The 21,727-nt window shown below is 44.6% G+C and overlaps 1 protein-coding gene across 4 annotated transcripts in view; it reads right to left on the bottom strand.

Annotated features, from left to right (window-relative positions):
- Positions 1-3,067: 3,067 nt before the first annotated feature.
- The window catches only part of ppp4r1 (protein phosphatase 4, regulatory subunit 1), a 20,696-nt gene continuing 2,036 nt past the window's right edge, over positions 3,068-21,727 (bottom strand). For 3 of the 4 annotated variants that reach the window (XM_048267098.1, XM_048267097.1, XM_048267100.1), the window contains 18 exons: positions 20,754-20,886; positions 20,429-20,535; positions 19,146-19,288; positions 18,726-18,872; positions 18,192-18,299; positions 17,016-17,081; positions 16,230-16,388; positions 15,542-15,675; positions 14,540-15,360; positions 9,380-9,531; positions 9,039-9,134; positions 8,000-8,185; positions 7,517-7,678; positions 6,987-7,087; positions 6,198-6,318; positions 5,684-5,812; positions 4,300-4,441; positions 3,068-3,586 (listed from right to left, as the gene is read on the bottom strand). In XM_048267098.1, coding sequence (XP_048123055.1) covers positions 3,423-3,586; positions 4,300-4,441; positions 5,684-5,812; positions 6,198-6,318; positions 6,987-7,087; positions 7,517-7,678; positions 8,000-8,185; positions 9,039-9,134; positions 9,380-9,531; positions 14,540-15,360; positions 15,542-15,675; positions 16,230-16,388; positions 17,016-17,081; positions 18,192-18,299; positions 18,726-18,872; positions 19,146-19,288; positions 20,429-20,535; positions 20,754-20,886 — 3,071 coding nt within the window. In that variant the 3' untranslated portion in view covers positions 3,068-3,422. The remainder of the gene's footprint in view (positions 3,587-4,299; positions 4,442-5,683; positions 5,813-6,197; positions 6,319-6,986; positions 7,088-7,516; positions 7,679-7,999; positions 8,186-9,038; positions 9,135-9,379; positions 9,532-14,539; positions 15,361-15,541; positions 15,676-16,229; positions 16,389-17,015; positions 17,082-18,191; positions 18,300-18,725; positions 18,873-19,145; positions 19,289-20,428; positions 20,536-20,753; positions 20,887-21,727) is intronic. The other variant, XM_048267099.1, reaches the window with a different exon arrangement.

Here is a 21,727-nt window from a genome sequence, read left to right as displayed (position 1 = left end):
CATAATGCTCTTGCGAACAATGAGCCACTACACCCCAGTTTGGGGTGAGAACCCTGTCACTATAAAGTCCTTACTCAGGTGTATCCCATCATTACAACTACCAGATGAGTGGCAATATGCCTTTGGCAACTAAACCTCACACTGGGATATACTCAATTAAGGCATTTACTTTTAATTGGTTGGTCATTTTCTCTGCAAACATTATTGTTGGCTTACTCCTGAGCCCCATTAAATGTTATGTAAGTATTAGGCTTGACCTGAGGCCTTCCCCGGTTCCGCAATAGAACAGCATATCCCAGTTAGTTCTGGATTTCCTCCCAAACACAGCATGTGCATAGAATTTCAAAAGTTCCACCTATCAGCGTTGAGAGCACATCCTGGGACAAAAGGTCTGAGAAAAAAATGATGCAACACACCTCAATGCCTAGTGTGATACACACACACACACACACACACACACACACCAGACATTTTCCTCTGCATTTGACCCATCCATGGTTAGTGAAAACACACAGAGCACATAGACTCAAGTTCTATTGTAAATAAACAGGCATAGTCAAATTCATTAGGACATTATCCTCCAACACAGCACTCAGCAGTACACACAACACAAACAATTAAGCCATTTCCTGCTCCATTTTTGGCATCACATTCAACCCACAGGTGTCCCATTGAAGTCCATCCCCATTTGGCTTGAGGCTCAACAGCCACCCACCCTGCGATGGCGCTCCACGAGCACAGAAGCACGCAGGTGACGGAGGCGATTTCTAGGTCGAGCGCAGGCCCCAGCTGCCTGATAATATGGCACTGTGTGCCCCCTCTTGGCAGAGCCCAGCTAGCCTGGCTGCCTTACAAAGGAGCCTTTCTCTGGGGCGGCGGCGCACGGAGAGGCCTGGTCCTTCCCATCACATGGTGGATGTCTTCAGCATCATGACTGAGGCAAATCAAACTGGAAGACTATCCAATTTCTGTTGGGTGTAGTGCAGAGAATACTGTTATGAATAGTAGCATAGCTCCATAGTGTTCTTGCCTATATAAATAATATCCATTCAAACACCAAAGATCAATATCGACTAATGATCACTTTTCAATGTAAATAAACTGCCATTGCATAACAAACACACAAGCAGGCTATAAATGACAAATACTTTCATCAAATGATTTTTAAACTGCATCCTATCAAGGTAGATAATGAGCACATTATTGATCTTGGTCATCCTCCATGGGTGGGGCTGAATTGTTCTGCAATTCCGTTGGTGCCCCCTAGAGGCTAAACCAAGATTTACATTTCAGACTGACTTAATTTAACAGCCTTGTTTATGTAAGAGTGGAGCCCTTTTCAGTCATTTTAAAATGAATGCAAATCAAGGCGTTTATAAACAATACACATAATTGAATAACAGAATATGTATTTCTTCTGGCCAGCCCCAGGGAAAGAGTTTGTTGTGCAAGTGGAAACATCCTGAAGTTGTGTGACAGGACCTATCCAATATCAACAGGAATTTATCCCCACAGCCATCTATCTCTATATCTCTAACAGAAAACACTACTCTGTGCCTGTGATCACTTTTCATCTCAAAACCTCAGCTGAGCTGAAACGGCAAAAGCTGTAGCTGCTGAAACAGCAACACTGTAGCTGCAATCTGAAACATGAGCCTTCAGGGACAACACAAATCTCCAGAAGACTTGAGGTATCTTAATTTTATTTTGGACAAGTTAAAAGAACAAATTTGTATCACAATACTAGTCATGATCCTTGATCAAAATGGAAAAAACCCAAAACCATTGCTAAAGATATGTACACATTGAGTGTGAAGAAAGGGGGGGTGGGGTCAAAGGGTATTTTTGGGGAGGGGGGTGGAGGTGGTATTTTATTCTCGTTAAAATGCATTACAGGTTCGAGTGAACTTGAGTGTGCTGGCCTTGGCTGGACCAAACTTGCGTTGCTGGCTGGCTCTCTGCATGTTGTAGGACAGCCGGACATCCATATAAAATACAATACGTCTCTCGCCTCTGTCATCATTTTGGGGAGCGAGGGGATCCCCTGCACGCTAGAGGGTTGGGGGGCGAGGGTGTGTGTGTGTGTGTGTGTGTGTGTGTGGGTGGGGAGGAGGGGGGGGATTGAGGGTCGCCCTCATCCTTGGGTACAACAATGTGCTGCACTAGGTTTTTAAAACAACAGAGGCCAAAAGCCCTTGAGAAGAAACGTTTTCCCCCAGTCAGAGGCGCGCACCGACAAGGCTGCAGTGGTGCAGACGTACTTCGTAATATGCAGCATACGAAGTGTATTCATTTACAGTATCAAAAAAAGGAATCAAACATTATAATAATAAACAAACAAACAAAACAATCAACCAATCAATCAATTGCGAAGACTTTTACACCATTTTGCGCTACCTGTCTTTTCCTGCTATATTGCGGTTCCATAAAGCTGTGAAAATACTGGCTTTTCCGGCTAGGTCAAGATTCTGAGGTCCTACTGGAAGAGGGATAGACAGAAAACAGATGGAGAGAGACTGGGAAAGAGGAAAAGTGGGGAGAAATGGTCCGACATCCTCCGTCCCGTTAACATTTTTTTTTTTCCTTCTTTTCTTTTGTGTTTTGTCGTCATTCTGTGTTGGGTGCTGCCATATAACTGCTCATAACATTCAAGTATTCTCTCGTTTAAGGAAGACTCTTTTAAGGCTTCTGTGGCAAAAGAAACAGAAAAGAATGCACTAGATACTTCTTTGTCGTAGTGAGTCGCGTCCAAGCGGGAGGATCTCCAGTGGAGCGCCCCCCTTGTGGTGTTGCCATGGTCTAGAGTCCCTGCAGGGCCAACCCTGTCCCAAAGCCCTGTCCAAGGCTCGGAGAAAGAAGGGGACAGTCACAGTGTGTGTGTGCGGGAAGAAAAATCAAGTTTGACAATGTATGTCCACTTGTGATCGAGCATGGAGGTGGAGGCTTGTGCAAAGTGTGTGTATGTATATATGTTTGTGTGTGTGAGAGAAACAGAGCAAGAGAAAAAGAGAGAGAGAGAGAGAGAGAGAGAGAGAGAGAGAGAGAGAGAGAGAGAGAGAGAGAGAGAGAGAGAGAGAGAGAGAGAGAGAGAGAGAGAGAGAGAGAGAGAGAGAGAGAGAGAGAGAGAGAGAGAGAGAGAGAAGCTTTACGTGCCCAAGTTCCTATCCATTTTTTGGACATGGAAAGGACAGTAAGCTTGTCTTGTGTGTGTATGCATGTAAAGAAACAGACAAGAGTTGTGTGCTCAGTAGGTGAAAAATAAACTCATTCCAAATCCCGATCCGACCCAAGGAAAGGGGGTAGCCAAAGGTGTGTGTGTGTGTGTGTGTGTGTGTGTGTGTGTGTGTGTGTGTGTGTGTGGGTGTGTGTGTGTGTGGGGTGTGTGGGTGTGTATATAATTGTGTATATGAGTGCGTGTTTGCTCAGTAGGTGGAGGAGGTGGTGCTCATGGCGTCCTCGTTGATGCGCGTGCTACTGGGGTGGACGCTGGCGAAGTACTTCACGTCCTTGTCCATGTCCATCTGCAGGGCTACCAGCGTATGCTCCAGGGCCTCGTTGTGACAGTTGGCCGAGTTCAGGAAACACTCTAGACACACACACACACAATCAACAATACATACACAGAAGTAAAATTATTGCTGTAGATTAACAAATGTATGCCGACTAAAAACTACTATTTTAAGCTTCCTCTAGACATGACACTTCGTGTCTGTGCAACAATTTGAGGAGGCCAAACAGTATAACTCCACAACTTTCCTGAGAGGTTTTAGTGTTTCAGTGAAGGTTGTCTTCTAGAATAATCTCCAATCTCCACATAGGCTTGCTGCAGTCTGAGTGCTAATGTTAATCGCTAAATTCACATTACAGGTCTGATTCATCCATTCTTATTTCTTGCGGAGATCAAATATGCACATCTAGACATTTATACTTCCAACTGAAATGCATTTCATTCTAATGTGAACGCATCTAGTGTGTTTGAGTCATCTGTGTCACCAATGACAAAAACAGAAAGTCAGATATTTGAAATGAAAATCAGCCTTGTAATGTGAACGTAGTCAACGTGGCATTTTAGTTTTTCCTTTTTGCAATTTTTCAAAACATTCTCTTGCCCTGTTTTTTGTCTTGACATAGTGGGTGTAGATTGATGAGTGAAAATCAAAAGTATTTAATCTTTTAAGTATTTAAGCATATCCATAATATATAGATATATAAGCATATACATATATAAGCAATCTTTAAAGTATTTAAGCATAACGCTGCAACACAAAATGGGGGGTGCAGAGTGTGAGTGTGTCTCACCTCTCTCTAGGATGCTCTGGCGGATGGTCTTGGCCAGCAAGACCCTGACGTTGGGCACGGGGTCTGTGGCCAGCTGCAGCAGGGGTGCCAGCAGGTGCTCAGAGAACTGCTCCAGAGACAGACAGCCATCCTCTATCACCAGCTGAGAGAGAGAGAGAGCGAGAGAGACAGAGAAAATTAAGTAGGGAGGGAAAGAGTGAGAGAAGGAAAGGGGAGATGATAAAAAAAATAAAGGGGGGACAGAAACAGGGGGTGGCAGAGTAACAGATAGAGGATGAGGGAAGCACACAATGGACAACCAGGCATGAGTAGAGGAAGAAAGAATAAGATGGAGATACAAACCAAAGAAATCAAGGTAGGTGACAAAAAGAGAGAAAGGGGGGGATTAGAGAAAGGGCCAGATGGAGAATGAGAGGAAGAGAGAGAGGGAGAGAGAGACAGAGAGAGAAGAAAGAGTCAGTCATTTGAGCTCTTCCCTCACGTGCCCAAGTGAGCACCCTCTTGTCTCATTGTGCTCCCACACAATAGGCAGCCCTGTGTCCTCCACTGCAGGACAGGAGGGGCAGGCCCGGTCAAGTGGCCTGGACTCACGGAGCTCGCTGCTATGGTCTGGGGGGCTCTGCGTGCGCGCGCATGTGTGTGTGTGTGTGTGTAAGGGTGGGGGCCACTCCTCAACCAGTCTGGTCTGGGCTCACAGCCAGCCAGACCCCAAAAAAACAAACCCTGGACACAGGGATGATGCCATGGACAATTTCTGAACTTCACAATTTCTCATGACCAAATGGAAATGTGCGTTTAGTTCGGTTCATTTAATGCAAATGTAAATCAGGTTTCTAGGCAAAGTATACTGGCGTGTACAAGGAATTTGGTCTCTGCATTTATCCCATCCGTGAATTAGTGAACACACCGTGAGGTTAAGCACACAAACACTAACCCAGAGCAGTGAGTTGCCTTGCAAAAGTGGCGCTCGGGGAGCAGTGAGGGGTTAGGTGCCTTGCTCAAGGGCACTTTAACCGTTCCTACTGGTCGGGGATCGAACCGGCAACCCTTCGGTTACAAGCCCGAAGCCCTAACGGGTAGGCCACGACTGCCCCAAATGCCAGTAGGCCATTTAATGCCCAATAAATTACTGAAACAGGAACCGGGCTGCAATACTCCCAGTTACACACATGTAGGTGCTAGTGAATCATATCTGACTGCAGGGACAAGGTTGCCTCAAGATATGTGCAAAAATAGTTTAGAATTTGAGTGCCCCGATTGGAAAATCCAGTACAGACAAATACAGTACTGTTAATACCATAAATTACACCGGAATTAATTTGTCAACACACCAAAACAGATTGCCAAAGGCATAGCATAAGTGTTCAACATGTTTATGTCTTACCTGACAGACGAAAGCAAAAGCTTGTCTCCCTGACCACTTCGGACAGTGGCAGAATTTCTCCACCAGCTCACTAAGAAAATCTACAAGCAGCGACGGACAGGTAGACAGCTTTCTGATGATTTCGCTCACCTGAAAACAAAATGTACAGAAACACACACATCCAAAAATGAAAAGGTATACCACACACACCAGTTATAAATCACTTTGCAATAAAAAAAGGCCTAGTTCATTACAGAAGACATGAACAAAAATAGCAAGAAAGCTAATTAATTTAAATCCCACAGTTAAATACAGATATTACAGTGCTATTTCGTCACCTGCCCTCTATTTTGGTGCAGATCTATAAACAATACTTGAAGCCATTTCAATACATTATTATTTCATATTTTAGCTTAATTTTATATTCCCTGTATTGTGCAAAAGGAATATTTAATTGCATATTTATTGAAATGTAAAAGAGCGGTGTTTGCGCTAGAGAGATTACAGCTTTGGCACCCTGGAGGAATTCTCATACCAGTCTGTAAGACGTCCACCGTACAGATGACACTCTGTCTGTGCAAAGTTTAAAGGCTAACGGTCTCAGGTAGTCATACACATCCTGTGCACTGTACAACTCCAGTAACAACACCAGCTGCCTGTAAACGCACACGCACACACACACACACACACACACACAAACAAATCACATGAAATATTCATCAGCAAACATCCTAAGGCTTTAAACATCCACACCCAAAAGTAGTATCATTTCTGACATGGCAAGACAGTGACTGGTAGGCCAAACATGTGACGAATGTAGCCGGCGAACGCTGCACAATGCATCTGGCCGCTTGACTGATTTCCTCATGATAAGGGCTCATTCTGGTGGTGCTGCTGATCAGGCGGAGAGCTGAGAACAGCCTCAGCTGCCTGTAAGTGGGACAGGGTTTCATAAAACAAGCCCTCTTGGCTTCTTTAGTCAAATTCTTTGGCTGTAAGACATGTACCACCTAAATGAAGCAATGTAGCCCTGGTGGAATAGAACAGAATACTCTACTCTCTAATAGAATACTTCACTAGAGTAGAACACTGCACTGGAGACAGGGTGTGGAACAAGGGACTATGCCTCACAAAGATTCACAGCTAGAACCAGAAACTAGTAAGAAATTCATGAACCTGATAATAAAAAAAAAAAGAATTGCCCATGTTGAAGGGATCCTAATGCATAACACATCAGAACAAGTAGAAAGAAACAACTGGAAAGACAAGAAAGAGGAAAAAAACCAGAACGGAATAAGACTGAATATCCAATGAGGACACTTACTCAGAGAGTTCGGATCTGAAGCGCCAGTTTCGACTGTTGTCTGTGACGAGGAACTCCTGAAGCTGGTACAGATACTTGCGCCGCGTCTCTTGATGTAAAAGCTGACCGGAGCAAAAAGCACAAGAGCTACTGAACACCAGCCACAAGAACGGACCAACACATGACAACGGACATTTACTCCCTGCCAACCTGAATCCTACACTGTGGTCACAAGTCAGTGGTGTTGTTTAGCAAAACCACACAGTACTGTCTAGTGTTGAAAACTGCTCCTAAAAAGAATGGGACAAATGTCAGAGCGAGGAGGTTGTATTTTTCCCCTCCAAAAGATTTCCTGATACTTCAAACAAACTCCTAAATCCTAAAATGCTAAATCCTAAATGTTGTCTTTGTCAACAAATTGACAAACTGTGAGGAGCATAAAATGTGTGTCCTCAAGCTCATGTGACCCTTCAATATGGGGACAACAATCGATCCACAGAGAAGCAGAAGCAAACTCCACAAACAACAGAGAAACGGAGGACGGCACTCACCTTAAGAAAGTCATAGAGATGCTTGAGCACTCCTATCCGCACCTCGTCCAGGTCCTTGAGGAAGCTGTTAAAGATGGGCACCAGGTCGGCGGCCGTCAGCTGGTCCCCCAGAATGAGCGCTAGCTCGTGGATGGAGAACGCCAATGTCCGCCGCACCTTCCACTGCAGGGAGAGCGAACGCGACAGACAGAGGGAGGATGGAAGAGGAAAGACGACAAGGAAACAGTGAGACAGAAAGGCAAATAAGGGAGAGTGAAAAAACATCTTCATGTGTGAAATGTTTGCAGCTAATACATTTGCATGCATTCTCCAATCTCCAACATATTCAGAGAAGCCTTTTTAGAGCATCTCCGTCACAATCATTTTCACCTTGTATTCGCCTTGTACTGAAGGTTTCAGAATACCTGAATAACATGAGGGACGACATATGCCCTATGAATTAGAGTAGCCATACTCTGTAAAAACTCTGTGAACTGTGCCCACCTGCATGTCCGAGGCCAGCGTTTCGTAGGTGTCGCGCAGACAGTGCCAGTTCTGCCGGCCCAAGGTGAAAGCCACGCCCGGCAGGCTGTAGGCACAGTGCTTGGCGATCTCCATGTCCACCGTCTGGGCCCGGGACGGGTCAGTCATGGACAGGTACTGGTCCAGCAAGGCCTGCGGAATCACGTCCTGGAAGGAACCCCACGGGGGAAAGAGTGAGGTTAGACACAGCTAGTAGCTGGGGATGGACCAGCCCCAGAGACAGAGCATGTTGCCCAGGATTTTAACATTCTTCAACATTCTTAACCAACCAGTAATTATCAGGGAACAACATACTTCATAATATGTACTATATTTTGTTATGCAAAACAAAACAAGTCCTTTATTTCACTCAAGGCCTGCCCAGCACTGTCTGAGCCCTTAGGGAACTTCCTGTTTAGGGGCAGCCAGCAGTGACTTCATGGTGCAAACACTTCAGACTCCCCACAAAGGAAAGAATCGAGCCTTCCCTTGTGTTCAACAAACAGAGGAACACAGCAAGAACTCATCTCAGCTTTCAGACCTCAGTGCTCGGAATATGGAAAAATATTCACCGGCCACAACAGAGCACTGGCTATACAGCTTCTGTGAATGCTGTTAATGTCTTCCATAGCAACCTGTTTGGGGAGAATGCACACGCATGCTGCTGTGGCCTTGGCACAGAAGGGATGTGTGTTATCTCTGTGTATCTAGTTTCACTTGTATCTGATTAAACATGGCAGGCTGCCTGATTGATAGCACCGAGGCAACTGTCATTCTTGAGCAAGCACGCGAGTTCACCACTGAACTACGCTCAGCTGAGCTAATCACTGAGGACCCTGATCACGCCATGCTCTACCATGTACAATTTGCGCTCTACTGTAACGCTACCGAGTACAGTTCTCAGAGCAACGTCATAAAGGGTCACAAGTAGACGTGTAGGTAAGGCCAGTCCGGTGTAGAACTGGTCCAACTGGCCTGCAGATCCCTGGTGTTCTTAGAACTTCCGGTTGTTAGAACCCACCTGCTGTTTGGATCTCTTCTCCTCTTCTGGGCTCATGCTGCTATCGCTCATGTCCGAGTCATCTCCGTGGCTGATCTGCAGGGTGGGATCCTGGTTCTGGGCAGCGGAAACACACACACACACACACACACACACACACACACACACACACAAAACACCACTTTCACTCAGCAAGCAAAGCAGGAAATGTATCCGTTTCCTTCCCCCCCCCCCTCCCTCCATTTTTTATGGCCCATATGGTGCTATTTTTTTCATTCAGTGCATAGCACCCTGATGACAGTGCCTGCCACCCACTCACTCTCACACACACACACACACACACACACGCAGCGTGGCCTCACCTCCAGGTCGCTGGAGTCCAGCAGGGGCACCTGGTGGACTTCAAAGGGGTTGTCATGGGAGACCTGGGCCGTGCGAGGCTCCAGGTAGGCGTCCTCCAGGTGTGCATCCAAGGCTGTAGCCCGCAGAGCGGCCGTCAGCACATCCACCTGTGCTGCTCACACACACACGCACGAAAAGAGCTCAAGCACCAACAGAGCCAACACCTCATTTCAATGCCACATTTGGATAGAGATACACACAATGAAACGCATGAAGAGAGATCTCAAACATGAAACAGTGCCAAAAACTAGGGATGCACGATATATCGGCGGCCGATATATTATTGGCCGGTAAGTGAAAAAATGAAAATATTATTATCGGTCCAATAACTGAATTCTGGCCGATAATTTGCGCCGATATTTTTTAAAGTCCTAATTTAGGCCTACGTAAGGTCTGTCTGGCTACACTGAGCTACTTGAGCTTGGTTGGCTATACTTTTTCCTCAATATAATGTCAGCGGTGTGAATGTATTTCACCACTCTAACAAAATCTGTGGATATGCGTTCATTTGGGAATCTGCATCTCAAAATCGTCTCGTGAATGATCCGCTATTTAACCTTACCAGAGAGGAGCTCAGCCCTATCTAGAGCCGTCTTGTGCTGGTGTGTTTGCACTTTACCGCGCTGGTCGGGAAAACAAATAAGCAAACTCGTTAGTGGGACGAGTACATAAGTAGGCCTAGTTCTAATTTGTGTTTTAGTATTATATTTGCATTACGTTAGCTTGGGTTTTGTATTACTACCTAGAAATATGCTAACCATTCCTGCTTCAGTTCCAGACAGGTCATCATAATAAGTTATTAAAACCTTCGGGGCTAATCCCTTTCATTTCTGCTGCAGCAGGTTGTGCGCAACAGAGTAGACGGACATAAGATACAGTCTGAGGAGTTGCAGCTTAATTCAGTTACCCGCAGTTGAAACTAAACCTAAGTTTCCCTCACAAACTCTGATTTGGTCACTATACTGTAGCTTATTCCCAGCTGAGCCGTTTATGAGCATTTAGTCCTAAATTAAAACAATTCATACTCTCTAGCCACTCACTCGCAATTCACTGACGTCAGGTTCACTTAAAGGAGCCACACATACTGTAGGGCTAGGCTACTGTTATGTTGTTGACTGCCGCACTATTGAGGACTATGAGTTCTGTCCATCATTTGGTGGAATTAAAATTACTGCAATAAAATTATGCTTATTAAATGCTTTCCCCAAATCACTTTTCACAATTTTTTTCAAGAGTAATATTATCGGTTATCGTATCGGCCACAACAAACCAATAAATATCGGTTATCGTTATCGGCCCTAAAATTCCATATCGGTGCATCTCTACCAAAAACACATCTCTTTTTAATGACATATTTGGATAGAGATAACCATCCCTGACTGTAGCTCAAGTGATTCGTACTTAAAATCAAGATACAGGAAGGAACAGCCAATAGAAAGCAATGAGGGGCACTCAACATGGCACACTGGTGACCTGGGAGAGCTCTACTATGACAAGGGGCCAGAGAAAGAACCTTCTGTGCCAATACCAAAAGGCTATTCTGAAGAAGCAAAAAAAAAAAAAAAAAAAAAAAAAAAAAAAAAAAAAAAAAAAATTACAACAGCTCCCTTCATTGATATCATTAGGGAATGAAACCATCTGCTAAATACCGTGTAAAAATCTAAAACTCCTGCAGGTCATTTTTTCCCCGTGCCATACCAACACTCATTTCCAACTGTGTGTGATGACACAAAGGATCTTTCAGAGAGCAACATCCCCCACCTCCCATTCATCCCCAACACTCCTCCTTGAATCACACAATCACAGAATCACTGCTTAGTACAGAAATGGTTGGCGTTTGAAGTCAGGTATACATGAAAAGTGATATTTCACAGCACAACCAACACCCACATACTGTATCTACAGTGATTCAGCCAGGTAATGAAGGAAGTAAAAAAACAGCAATAAAAAAAGTCAATACAATTGCACAATTGTGAATTGAATGCAAGATTAGAAATGCCGAAAGAGGAGAGGCAGGAGGGCCAGGGAGGCAGAGAGAGAAGCGAGTCTGCCCTTCTAGTCGTCTGCACTGGCCTGTTCCATCTCATTAGATCCATAACCCAGCTGAGCAACAGCACCGTCCAGCACAATACCCGTGACCTCGTGTTGTTTTCTCCTCCGCTCACAAAGAAAGGCTCACTGTTTTCCCCCAGGACAAACGTGCAAACACGGGCCAGTGTCTCCCCCGAGCTCGGACACGGAGACCGAATCACAAACATGCAGCCCTGAATAGAGCACTTATGCCGAGAGAGAGAGAGAGAAAGAAAGAAAGAAAGAAAGAAAGAAAGAAAGAAAGAGAGAGAGAGAGAGAGAGAGAGAGAGAGAGAGAGAGAGAGAGAGAGAGAGAGAGAGAGAAAGAAAGAAAAGAAAGAAAGAAAGAAAGAAAGAAAGAAAGAAAGAAAGAAAGAAAGAAAGAAAGAAAGAGAGAAAGAAAGAAAGAAAGAAAGAAAGAAAGAAAGAAAGAAAGAAAGAAAGAAAGAAAGAAAGAAAGAAAGAAAGAAAGAGAGAGAGACTTGGCCGAGCACTTCAGGGAGAAGATGGCAGCGGGCAGAGAGGAGAGGCAAAGTGACCATGACGAGACAGAGGGACGTCACGTGGTGGTGTGCAATCCCGAGGCTCTCGGAGACTAAGCAGCCGAGGCCCAGGGGTCTTTTCCCAGCCAGAGTCTTTAAAAGGCGGCCTATTTATGGTGCTGCTCAAACCGCTTTATACAAGAGACACGTGAAGGTGTCTCCTGCTGGACAAGGCAGATGTTCAGCAAACACACTTACTAGCAGTTCTGGACTCCCGGTTGGCTGAATGGGCTCAGTCGACATGGCCAACATCGCCGAATCACCTTAAGTTTAAGATATAATCTACGACATGGGTCGGCAACAGGCGACCTGAACTGGCCCGCAACCAAAATTATTTGGCCCAGCCAAATTATTCTGGCAGTCGGATTTTTTAAAAATATTTTTTCCTTTTATAATATCGATTTACAAATAGCCTATTCATCAATTAGGCCGCGGGTGGGTGCTTAAACAAATATGAGAAAGAACACCAGAACGTACTAGGATCCTGCTAGCCTACTCTATGCCTTTGCTCCTCTGTCTCTTTGAAGGTGCAGCTCCGTTCCGTAGTGCGGTATGATATTCTTTTTAAACAGCAACAGCGTTGTTGCACATCAGATACTTGGGCTTTGCATTTGTGAAAACGGGTAAGATGAACACAACATTTTCTTTCCATTCCTCTTTATAAGCCCAGTTTTCAACTGAACTAGTGAACTGAACTGAACATAGTTAATGAAGATGGACTGGGCTATTTCTGTTTGTTATGCACTTCATTTAAACGTGCTGTAGGCCTGGGCTACATTTTGCACATGCACTTGGATATTTCTCAACACGTAAAGTTCCTCATTTTCAACTGAACTCAAAGATAAGCTTAATGTACTTAATGTATTTTTTGTTTGTTATGCCCTTTATCGTGTGTCCTACATGTGCATGCACTTCTGCTGTAGCATTTATTCCAGTTTATGCAGCTATAGACATTGTGTTGTCTCAGGCCCGCTGCAAATCTTTTGAAAATTGATTTGAAATAATCAAATAGGTCTTAATTCATAAAGTAACTTTCTTTGTATTCACTTGATTCCCTACCAAGATACACTGCTTAGAATAGAAATAATTTACATTGTTAATATGGACATCTGAAAAGTGAAATGCAAAATAATGGAATTTCAATCATGTGACAAAATATGTGATTAATCGCGATTAACGTAAATGTAAATCAGGTTTCTAGGCCAAGTATACTTGCGTATACAAAGGAATTTGGTCTCTGCATTTATCCTATCTAGTGAACACACAGTGAGGTGAAGCACACACTAACCCGGAGCAGTGAGCTGCCTTGCTACAGCGGGGAGCAGTGAGGGTGAGGTGCCTTGCTCAAGGGCGCTTCAGCCGTTCCTACTAGTCAGGGATCGAACCAGCAACCCTTCGGTTCCACACCGAAGCCCTAACAGGTAGGCCACTCCTGCCCCAATAACTATAGAATAACTATAGCAATGCAGCGATTAATCACGATTAAGAAAAAAAAAATTGACAGCCCTAAAAATTATGAATACTAGAGATGATAAAAGTATGACAAGTAGAAAAAAAAAAAATACATAGAAAGAAATCAACCACAAAAAACTTTAGATCCATTAGATCAAAATATCCATTTTGATTTATTTCTTCAAAAGGAAGCAACCGTTGTCTAGATGTGTAAAAAAAAGCGGGCATGACTCATTATGGCAGCCACAGAGACGCAGACACACCTTAGGGTTTTCTCTGACATGTTTCTTTGTTTCTATATGAACAGTCAGGTATGACGCAAGCAAACCACAGACCTCCCCCTCCTCTCTGCTTTAGGATAGCTGGCCACATGCCAAAAATATTTCCTCCAGTTCAGTCACAGCTAAAGCCACTCAGGCTTGTATCCCTCAACCAGAAAAACAGAGGCAATCTGCTTAAGACTCGCAAGCCCGGCCAAGAGGAACCCAACAACTTCCCCCTCTCCATTGTTCACGTGGATATATTCTGCAACCAGATTTGTGTCGCAGTTACCACAACAGCAAGCACTGTGGCAAGGGCTGTGTGTTATTGAGTTAGAGGGAGAAGAGAGTTCTTGTGATTCGCCATCCTCAGCAGTAAGTGAAGGGAGAGGCCTACTGAGGTGGTCTGAGATGTAATATGCAAGTGTTAGCACCACTATCGGAGCACCACTAGTGCATGCACGGTCACAGCTTAATAAACTGACCAACTTCACTCAGAATACGGAAGTCTTTGTGGACATTGTGTGTCCTTTGTGCAACACAACTGTGTGGAAATTCTGACTGCGCAAAATCGACTTCCCATGCAGTGAGCTTCGGAAACACCCAGTGCACACATTATGGCACAGCCAGAGCTCTTCATTCAAGATTTTATGAATTTGGCGTCACATGAAACACTGACAAATAAAAGCTGCATCAAGAGGAAACTCCCAGACAACTGCATAAATACAAGCATTTTAAGTATTTACTCCTGACAGGGCAACATACTCCATGCATGTGGCAACATGAGGCCGCTTACCTTTCACGTCTGGGTCATCGATGTGCGGTTCCAGATTCTCAATGAGCTCCTCCAGCTGTTTCCTGCCCAGGGCCGGGGGGAGCATGTTGGCCCCTATGAGCGGGGGCCCTGAGTTTCTGGGCGGCGTGTTTGAGCTTGCCCCTTCCTCTTCCTGCTCCTCCTGCAGCTCCAGGTCCAGGTCGATCTCAGGGATGGGCGTCCTCCAGAAGTGGAAGGAGTTGAAGAGCTCCTGCTCGGGGATGTCCTCCGTCTGGACCAGAGAGGCCGCTGCTGGCGAGGAGGTGCTGTCGCGGTCGCCGGCCGCTGCTGCAGTGTCTTCGGTGGAGGTGGACGAGACTGGGTTCTCGCCTTCCGGATTGTTCTGCTGTGTGTTTGGGGGCTTCTCTGCCGTGGTGCTTTGTGCCGAGTTGGGGGGTTGTTGATCTGCGACGGGTTCCTCAGGTGGGTAGGGAGGTTCTTCTTTCAGAGGGCCTGGGTCAGGTTCCGAGGCGTTGTGCAAGGGTTCCATTTCTCCCAGGAGGCACCTGGAGTCAGTGTTGCCGTGGCAACAGGACATGTCGCCATTCAGAGCCTCGGCAGCCTGCTCTCCTCCACCCTCTTCGGCAACGTCCATGTTCCCATCCTCCTCCATCCGACATGAACTCGCCACATCACCCTGAGCGTTAGAGGAATTCTGGGAAGTGGAGTCCGGAGAGATGTCAGAGGTCACATTATCCTTCTGTTCCACATCGACAGGGGAATCCTCTGGACTCTTCTCCGTAGCAGCAGTGAGAGAATCTTGTGCAGTATTCGTGTCCGAATTTGATGACTTCTCCTCAGCACTACACACACGACAAAAGAGGAAAGATGAAAACAAATATTTGGGCAATCAGCAATCACATACTGATTTAGGTCACACATTCTGATCACTTATTGTGTTACTGCTCCGTATTCTGCTAATAATTGAAAAATTACAAAATTAAGTGGTGACATATAGGGATAAGGAAGTTCAGCTCGATGTACCTGTTTTTCTGGGAGTGTTCAGCGGTCCACTCGCCCTCCTCCCCTCCCTCTTTAAAGTACTGGCCCACGTTAGAGGAGGGGCTGGCGAATGTAGAGATGAACTGACCCAGAGACTGAAAGGCAGCTTGTCGCACCTGAGGAAGGCAAAGCATCAGATCATTAACTTTACCTGTCCAACAGCACAAAGACTTGAGGAGGAGTTAGATAGATAGAGATACTTTATTGATCCAAGGGGAAATTCAAGAGTTCAATTCAAGTTCAAACAACGGTATCCCGTCTTGATAGAGGCTCATCTAAATTCAAGTTCAGTATTTCTAAACATATATTTGTAAACATGCATCACTGCATAGTACATAGAATGAATGATGCTTTTTTTTATGAAATCTGGACAAAGACCTACCACCCAGGCTTGGTTTTCCCTCTGCCCAGAAACAGCTGTAAGCTGAGTGACTATGGTAACTGACCAGTCACAGTGGCCAGAGTTGATGCCTGGGTGGAGCTGGAGAGTAGAGCGGTCGCTCTTTGCAGCTTGTGATTTTACCATCAATGTGTTACACATGAATGTGTTGGAACAATAGAGGCCACATTTTATTAGAGCCCTACTGAAACATGACAACTAGCCGCTCACAGACAGAGACACGAGCGGTGGTTGGAAGGAGAGGGGGACGAGAGGGCGCGCCAGGCTTACCCAGCGCGAGGGGTCGCTGATGAGGTTGATGAAGAGCGATGAGAGTTTGGTCCGGCGCACTTCGGGCGACGTGGCAGAGGAAACACTCATGAAGCACTCGGCGCAGGCTTTCCGCACCCCCCACACGTTGTCCGAGCAGAGCTGGAAAAAGCGTGGCAGCTGCACAGGAAGAGAGCACAGTACGGGGAAGGAACACAAAAAAAAAAAAACAGAGATGGGGAGAAAGAGAGAGAGAGACTTAGACTGGACATCCCAGGGCAATGTCCTGCCCCAGTTCACGGGTAGAGGGCAACACAAAATGTCAACAGAGGCCTTCACATAAAATGGCCAGAAAATTCAGGGAACAGTCGCATATGATGGGCCAAATAGGCCTGAACCGGGGCTAAAGATATTTTTATTTGAATCACACAATTAGCAAAGATTTTAAATGTTTTATACAGAAGATGAAAAGATTAGTTATAAGGTGAAGGTTCTAATCAGATGGCTTTGTATTCAAAATGTGTGTCCAAGGCTGAACTTCACAGTAGAGCATGTGATGCTAACAATATGCATTGATTCTGAATTAGAAGTGCAATGTATCAATCTCTAGGATTTTGTGATGTGTTTTCACCAATTCAAAGATTTTCTGTGACTGAGTCATGAAATTTCTGCATTACTTGTGATCCATTTCAGTTCACTCAGAACGACAAGCATTAACAGAAAATATCACACCAATCCCAATAAACCCTTGCAGGGCCTGTATGTGTGCAGAACTGTGTAACACCTCATGCATTACTGTATACATACCAGCAGCTCTTCAGTTGCCTCCCCACCAACAACGCTACAAATATCTCCAAAGTTCGCTGCACAGACCTGTCAGTGAGTGAAAAAAGAGACATTCAGACATAGCCACTGAAACTACCAAAATGAGCGAATGAGAGTTTGTAGCTCTCGTCATGTAGCAGGCGAAGCCCACTGACTAGGGATCGACCGATATGGTTTTTTCAGGGCCGATACCGATATCAATTATTACCAAAACAGGAGGCCGATAACCGATATGTCAGTTGTCAAAAAGGGGGGTAGATAGTAAAGGCTATATGCTGCAAAAATTTAATTAAAAATCATTTAATTATGCAAACTTTTCTTTCTTCTTTTGATACACAATTGTCTATCAACTTGCATCACTTTGCAAGTGTAAATCCTGTGTATCATGTTAATCCAAGAGCTGAGTGATAGCAATTATTATTTTCATAGAGTAGGCCTGCACAATGGGCTATGTGCTTGTTAAGGGACCTGTCACAAAGAGGATGCTTTGCCATCGTGTGTGTGAGTGCACGAGAGAGGGAAAGAAAGAGGTGCATGCGTGATGGCAAGTGTTACGGTTGAATAGTTTAACAAAACAGTTTTAAAATAGTTCTTAGGCTATTTAAGCATGTAATTTGTATCCATGTGTAGGCTATAAGCTACACTTTTGAGAGCCGGATTAAATTACGGTTGGCCCTGGGTGCATGTAGTCTTTTCTGACAGTCCGTTTCAAAAAGGAGCAATTAGACTTTTTGACGTTCGCCATCGCATAATTTAGGACTTGTCTGTATGAGATGATTGTGATTCACTGCAACTTCAGCAATGTAGGCTACCTTCCTTACCTTTGAAAAATAGCTCCGTAGGCTACAGCTGAAGCCCAGTCTGCCTCAATGAGAATCCTAAACTTTGTCTGTGTTCAGTCTTCGATCCTGATTGGCTGCATTCGTGCTAACTAACAAATCAGACGGTGTAGTGGGCGGGACAATGCTCTTGACCACAGAGTAGCAAATGCATGGAGTGAGAGACCCTTTACAGACAAAATAGCGCGTTTCATTTTTTTATCCATTTCAATATCGGCTTATGGGTGGAAAAAATGACCGATACCGATTATTATAAAAATGCTAAATATCGGCCCTAATAATCGGCAAGGCCGATAATTGGTCGACCCCTACCACTGACCTTGCGTACGTGGAACATCCTGCAGTCACAGCACATCTCACAGAAACGTGGAAGGAACAGACGCTCTGTGATGTCCTTCCCCACCATGGGGGCCATCTTACAAATGATCTGTAGTGAACACACCCACAAATGTAGTCAGACACTGAAGGTTAGAAATCTTGTACAGGGACTTCAAAATGTCTCATTGTTAGACAAGAATCTTGTTGAGTGTGAGGTCAATAGTCTTGTTGAGTGTGAGGTCAATAGTCTTGTTGAGTGTGAGGTCAACAGTCTTGTTGAGTGTGAGGTCAACAGTCTTGTTGAGTGTGAGGTAAATAGCTGCTGTTCTGACCTCCACACACAGCCAGACCTGAGATCCTCATAAGTACCATCCACACCGCCTGTGTTTTTCCTCTCTTTTTTTAAATGTGTATGTCCCATGACACACTTTGAAACTCAGAGGCCATAACTCCTCTGGGATCTGAGATCAGTCACATGACTTGTACTCCTCCTGGGCCCCTCAGGCGCCAAAGCTAGTCTGGTCATGTGACTCACCGCCATGGCCTCCGTCTTCACGTCATCGTTGCTGTCCGGGGCCGTGAGGTCCACAAGCACAGGGCACACTAGGTTCTCAATGTCCACTCGGTCGATCAGCTCCTGCTCCAGCAGCACCAGAAGAGCCGCTTGGCTCGTCTTGCGAACCTACGGAGGGAAAAAAACAAAAACAAAACTCTTGTTGCTACAACAGAAAACAACTTCAAGGGGGGAAAAGAGAGATGGTTCTCCACTCCAGTCAGCAGTTGTTTTCAACAATAGCAATAACTGAAACTACATTCGTTGATTACAGAACGGCTGATCTGAAAAAATCATTATGGCCTAAAAACTCAACAAACATCCACAATGCAGTGCAATGGGAAAGCATTTACAGGTGATTCCTGAATGTTTCTCAATAATTCCTGTCCCCCATCCTCTTACCTGGTTATTCGGATCAGCCAAGTATCTCACTACAATTGGCAGCAAGTACTTAGAGAAGGCATATGGAATGGAAGGTTTGTTCTCCTGACAGAAAATGGCAATGTGGGGTACTTGTTCCATGAGCTCTGCTCGAACAGTGGGCTCTAAAGGACAGAGGGAAAGGCTCATATTAGCACATGAATTTATTGGCCCAAAGAAGCAGCTTTATAATGTCCCAAAAAAAGGGAAAGATCGCGTCTCTAGTGGAAACACCAGGGTCAAGTTTCACAGTTATAATGGTGAATGTTCAAGACCAAACGCTGGCCTACATGGCTTGTGGCCAACTGGCTCAGGACACAAGAGGTACAACCTTTAAGCCTTTTCAACTCTGTTCAGAATTCCTACATCCACCCAAAAGCAAGCACAAAACAAGCTTGCATCCACTTCAATTAAACGCTACACAGCACACACTACACCAAAACAAAAGTGAGGAGCAATTTGGACATCACACACAGGTCATACAGCGCATCAATGTTTGAGCCTCTCCAAATAGGGGTGCAGTGCAATTCAAAGCAGATGGGCCACCAGAAGCTTTGATGGGCCAGCAAAAACTTGTTATAATTCAAGGACAGCCCAGCCCTGACATGAGATTATTCCTACATCTTAGCTGGGGCACGCACTTACCATAATAACATGTGCATGTCCCAATTAAGTATTGCATTACACAGGCACAGCGACCTTTCCTTTTCCCCTTAGCACAAGGACATGCATTCTAAATCTCCCATGGCTGCTCCCCAAGGGACAAAATTGTGAGGGGTTAGACGGCTAGCCTGTGAGCTAATCCGCAAAGCCTGGGCTTGCAGATTTCACCTTTTGTGAAATGGCAGCCAGGTGCAAGTGCTGGGACAAGCCAGTAACACCACAGCATCAAACATTCATGGGCCCTTGATGGACGGTGTGCTGAGCCAATCACTGACTATATTTGTGACAGATACAGAGACACTGTCTAGGCATGACTGACAAAAACTTGAATGACTTCCACAAAAAGATACTTTGCCTGTAAATATCTAACAGTGAAGACAGGTGGGTGGTCATATTCATATAATAAATAATGACAACTATCTGAAGACATATGCATATGGTAAAACATTTTCCTTCTCATACAGACTTGAGTGTTCCATCAAACTTTTAAGACAACGCAAAAGTCAATTCTATATGTCAATGTCATGTGCTCACAATGTTACAGCATTCCTTTAGTCAATAGTCATCAGTCAGTTCTGTTTAGGCAAGAGGTAGAAGCTTACCTGAATCATCAGCCAGCTTGCTCACGCGTTCTAAGACAGCAATGCAATCCCGCTCATCCTCGCTAACAGCTTTTAATGTGTCCAATAAACTTCTGGCCACCATCTGTCTATAAGGCATAAAATGCAAAACTCAAGTGAGAAAACACAAACAGCAACAATGCCACGCACCATACAATCAACAAGGCTAGACATCAGCTCAAATCACACATGAAGTCATACAAAAAACAATGTGAAGTTGCAGTAAATAATTGCCACAGTAATGTACATAAAGAAAGATACAATGCAGAAATAAAAGCCTATAGGTTGGCAAGAAAGTGTCTGATACCTGTTAAAAATGTTTTCACTTGCAACATATTTATCCAGTCTTCCCAGTGGTGTCAGCATTTCATCTTGCGATACAAAATCCAAGGCTGAAGGTATAATAATGACGTCAGACTCTGAGTAGTCATCCACACCAACTATTAGAAACATTGAAAATACACACTACATGAGCACAGAACCCCCTTAACCAACAAAGACGAGCAGTGAAGAAAAACAACAGGTGAGAACCTCCTTCAAGAGTGCCTGGAAGAGCTCATCCACAAAAACAAAGACTGACACCTGTGAAGTGTGAATAAATCTAATATGAAAAGGTCGACAGGGAGTGGAGAACGATTCGTGTCAGCGTTGATTTGGATCTACTTCGCGAAAATTACGTTAGCTAGAGGGCATGGGTATGAAGAGAGTTCGCAAGGCTGTTGCCTCCCATTCACAAATCTTATGACAGTTCTAACGTAAAATGGAAAGAAATGTCCAATGCGCTTGCAAATGATCGGTATCAAAACATGAAATGCAGAAGGGAGCTTTCTTCCAAATAATCGCAATCATTTTATGGGGAAACAAACCTCGCCTGTCCGATTCTAGTTAGACAATAGTGGACAGCAAAATATGTCACACTTCAAATACGCTAACGTTATCGCGTTTCCTTTATCCTACATTGGCACCGGACGCCACAGCAGTATGAAGAAATTGGGTTATTTCAAACGAGAGAACGACATCAGCGATGGCTTCTCTAAACAATGACATGATCACACTGGTGCAATTAACAATGATAACACCGAGAAAAGAGTGAATTTGATAGAAGCTGGCATTATATCAGATAAGTTAGCGAAGTGAGCTAACTCTTGGCTAGCTATCTCAAAGGGGGTAGCTTGCTAGGCAAGAAAGATCGATAAATTCAAGATAAATATCTTATTTTGAGAACCGCATTAGTTACATTCAAGTAGATAAGTTGGTTGGTTAGTTAACCAAAACATGATC

The sequence above is a fragment of the Alosa alosa genome, chromosome 16 (genome assembly GCF_017589495.1).
Source record: "Alosa alosa isolate M-15738 ecotype Scorff River chromosome 16, AALO_Geno_1.1, whole genome shotgun sequence".
NCBI classification, from domain to species: domain Eukaryota; kingdom Metazoa; phylum Chordata; class Actinopteri; order Clupeiformes; family Clupeidae; genus Alosa; species Alosa alosa.
The sequence above is the reverse complement of the archived record's forward strand: the minus strand, read 5'-3'. Positions and strand labels throughout refer to the sequence as shown.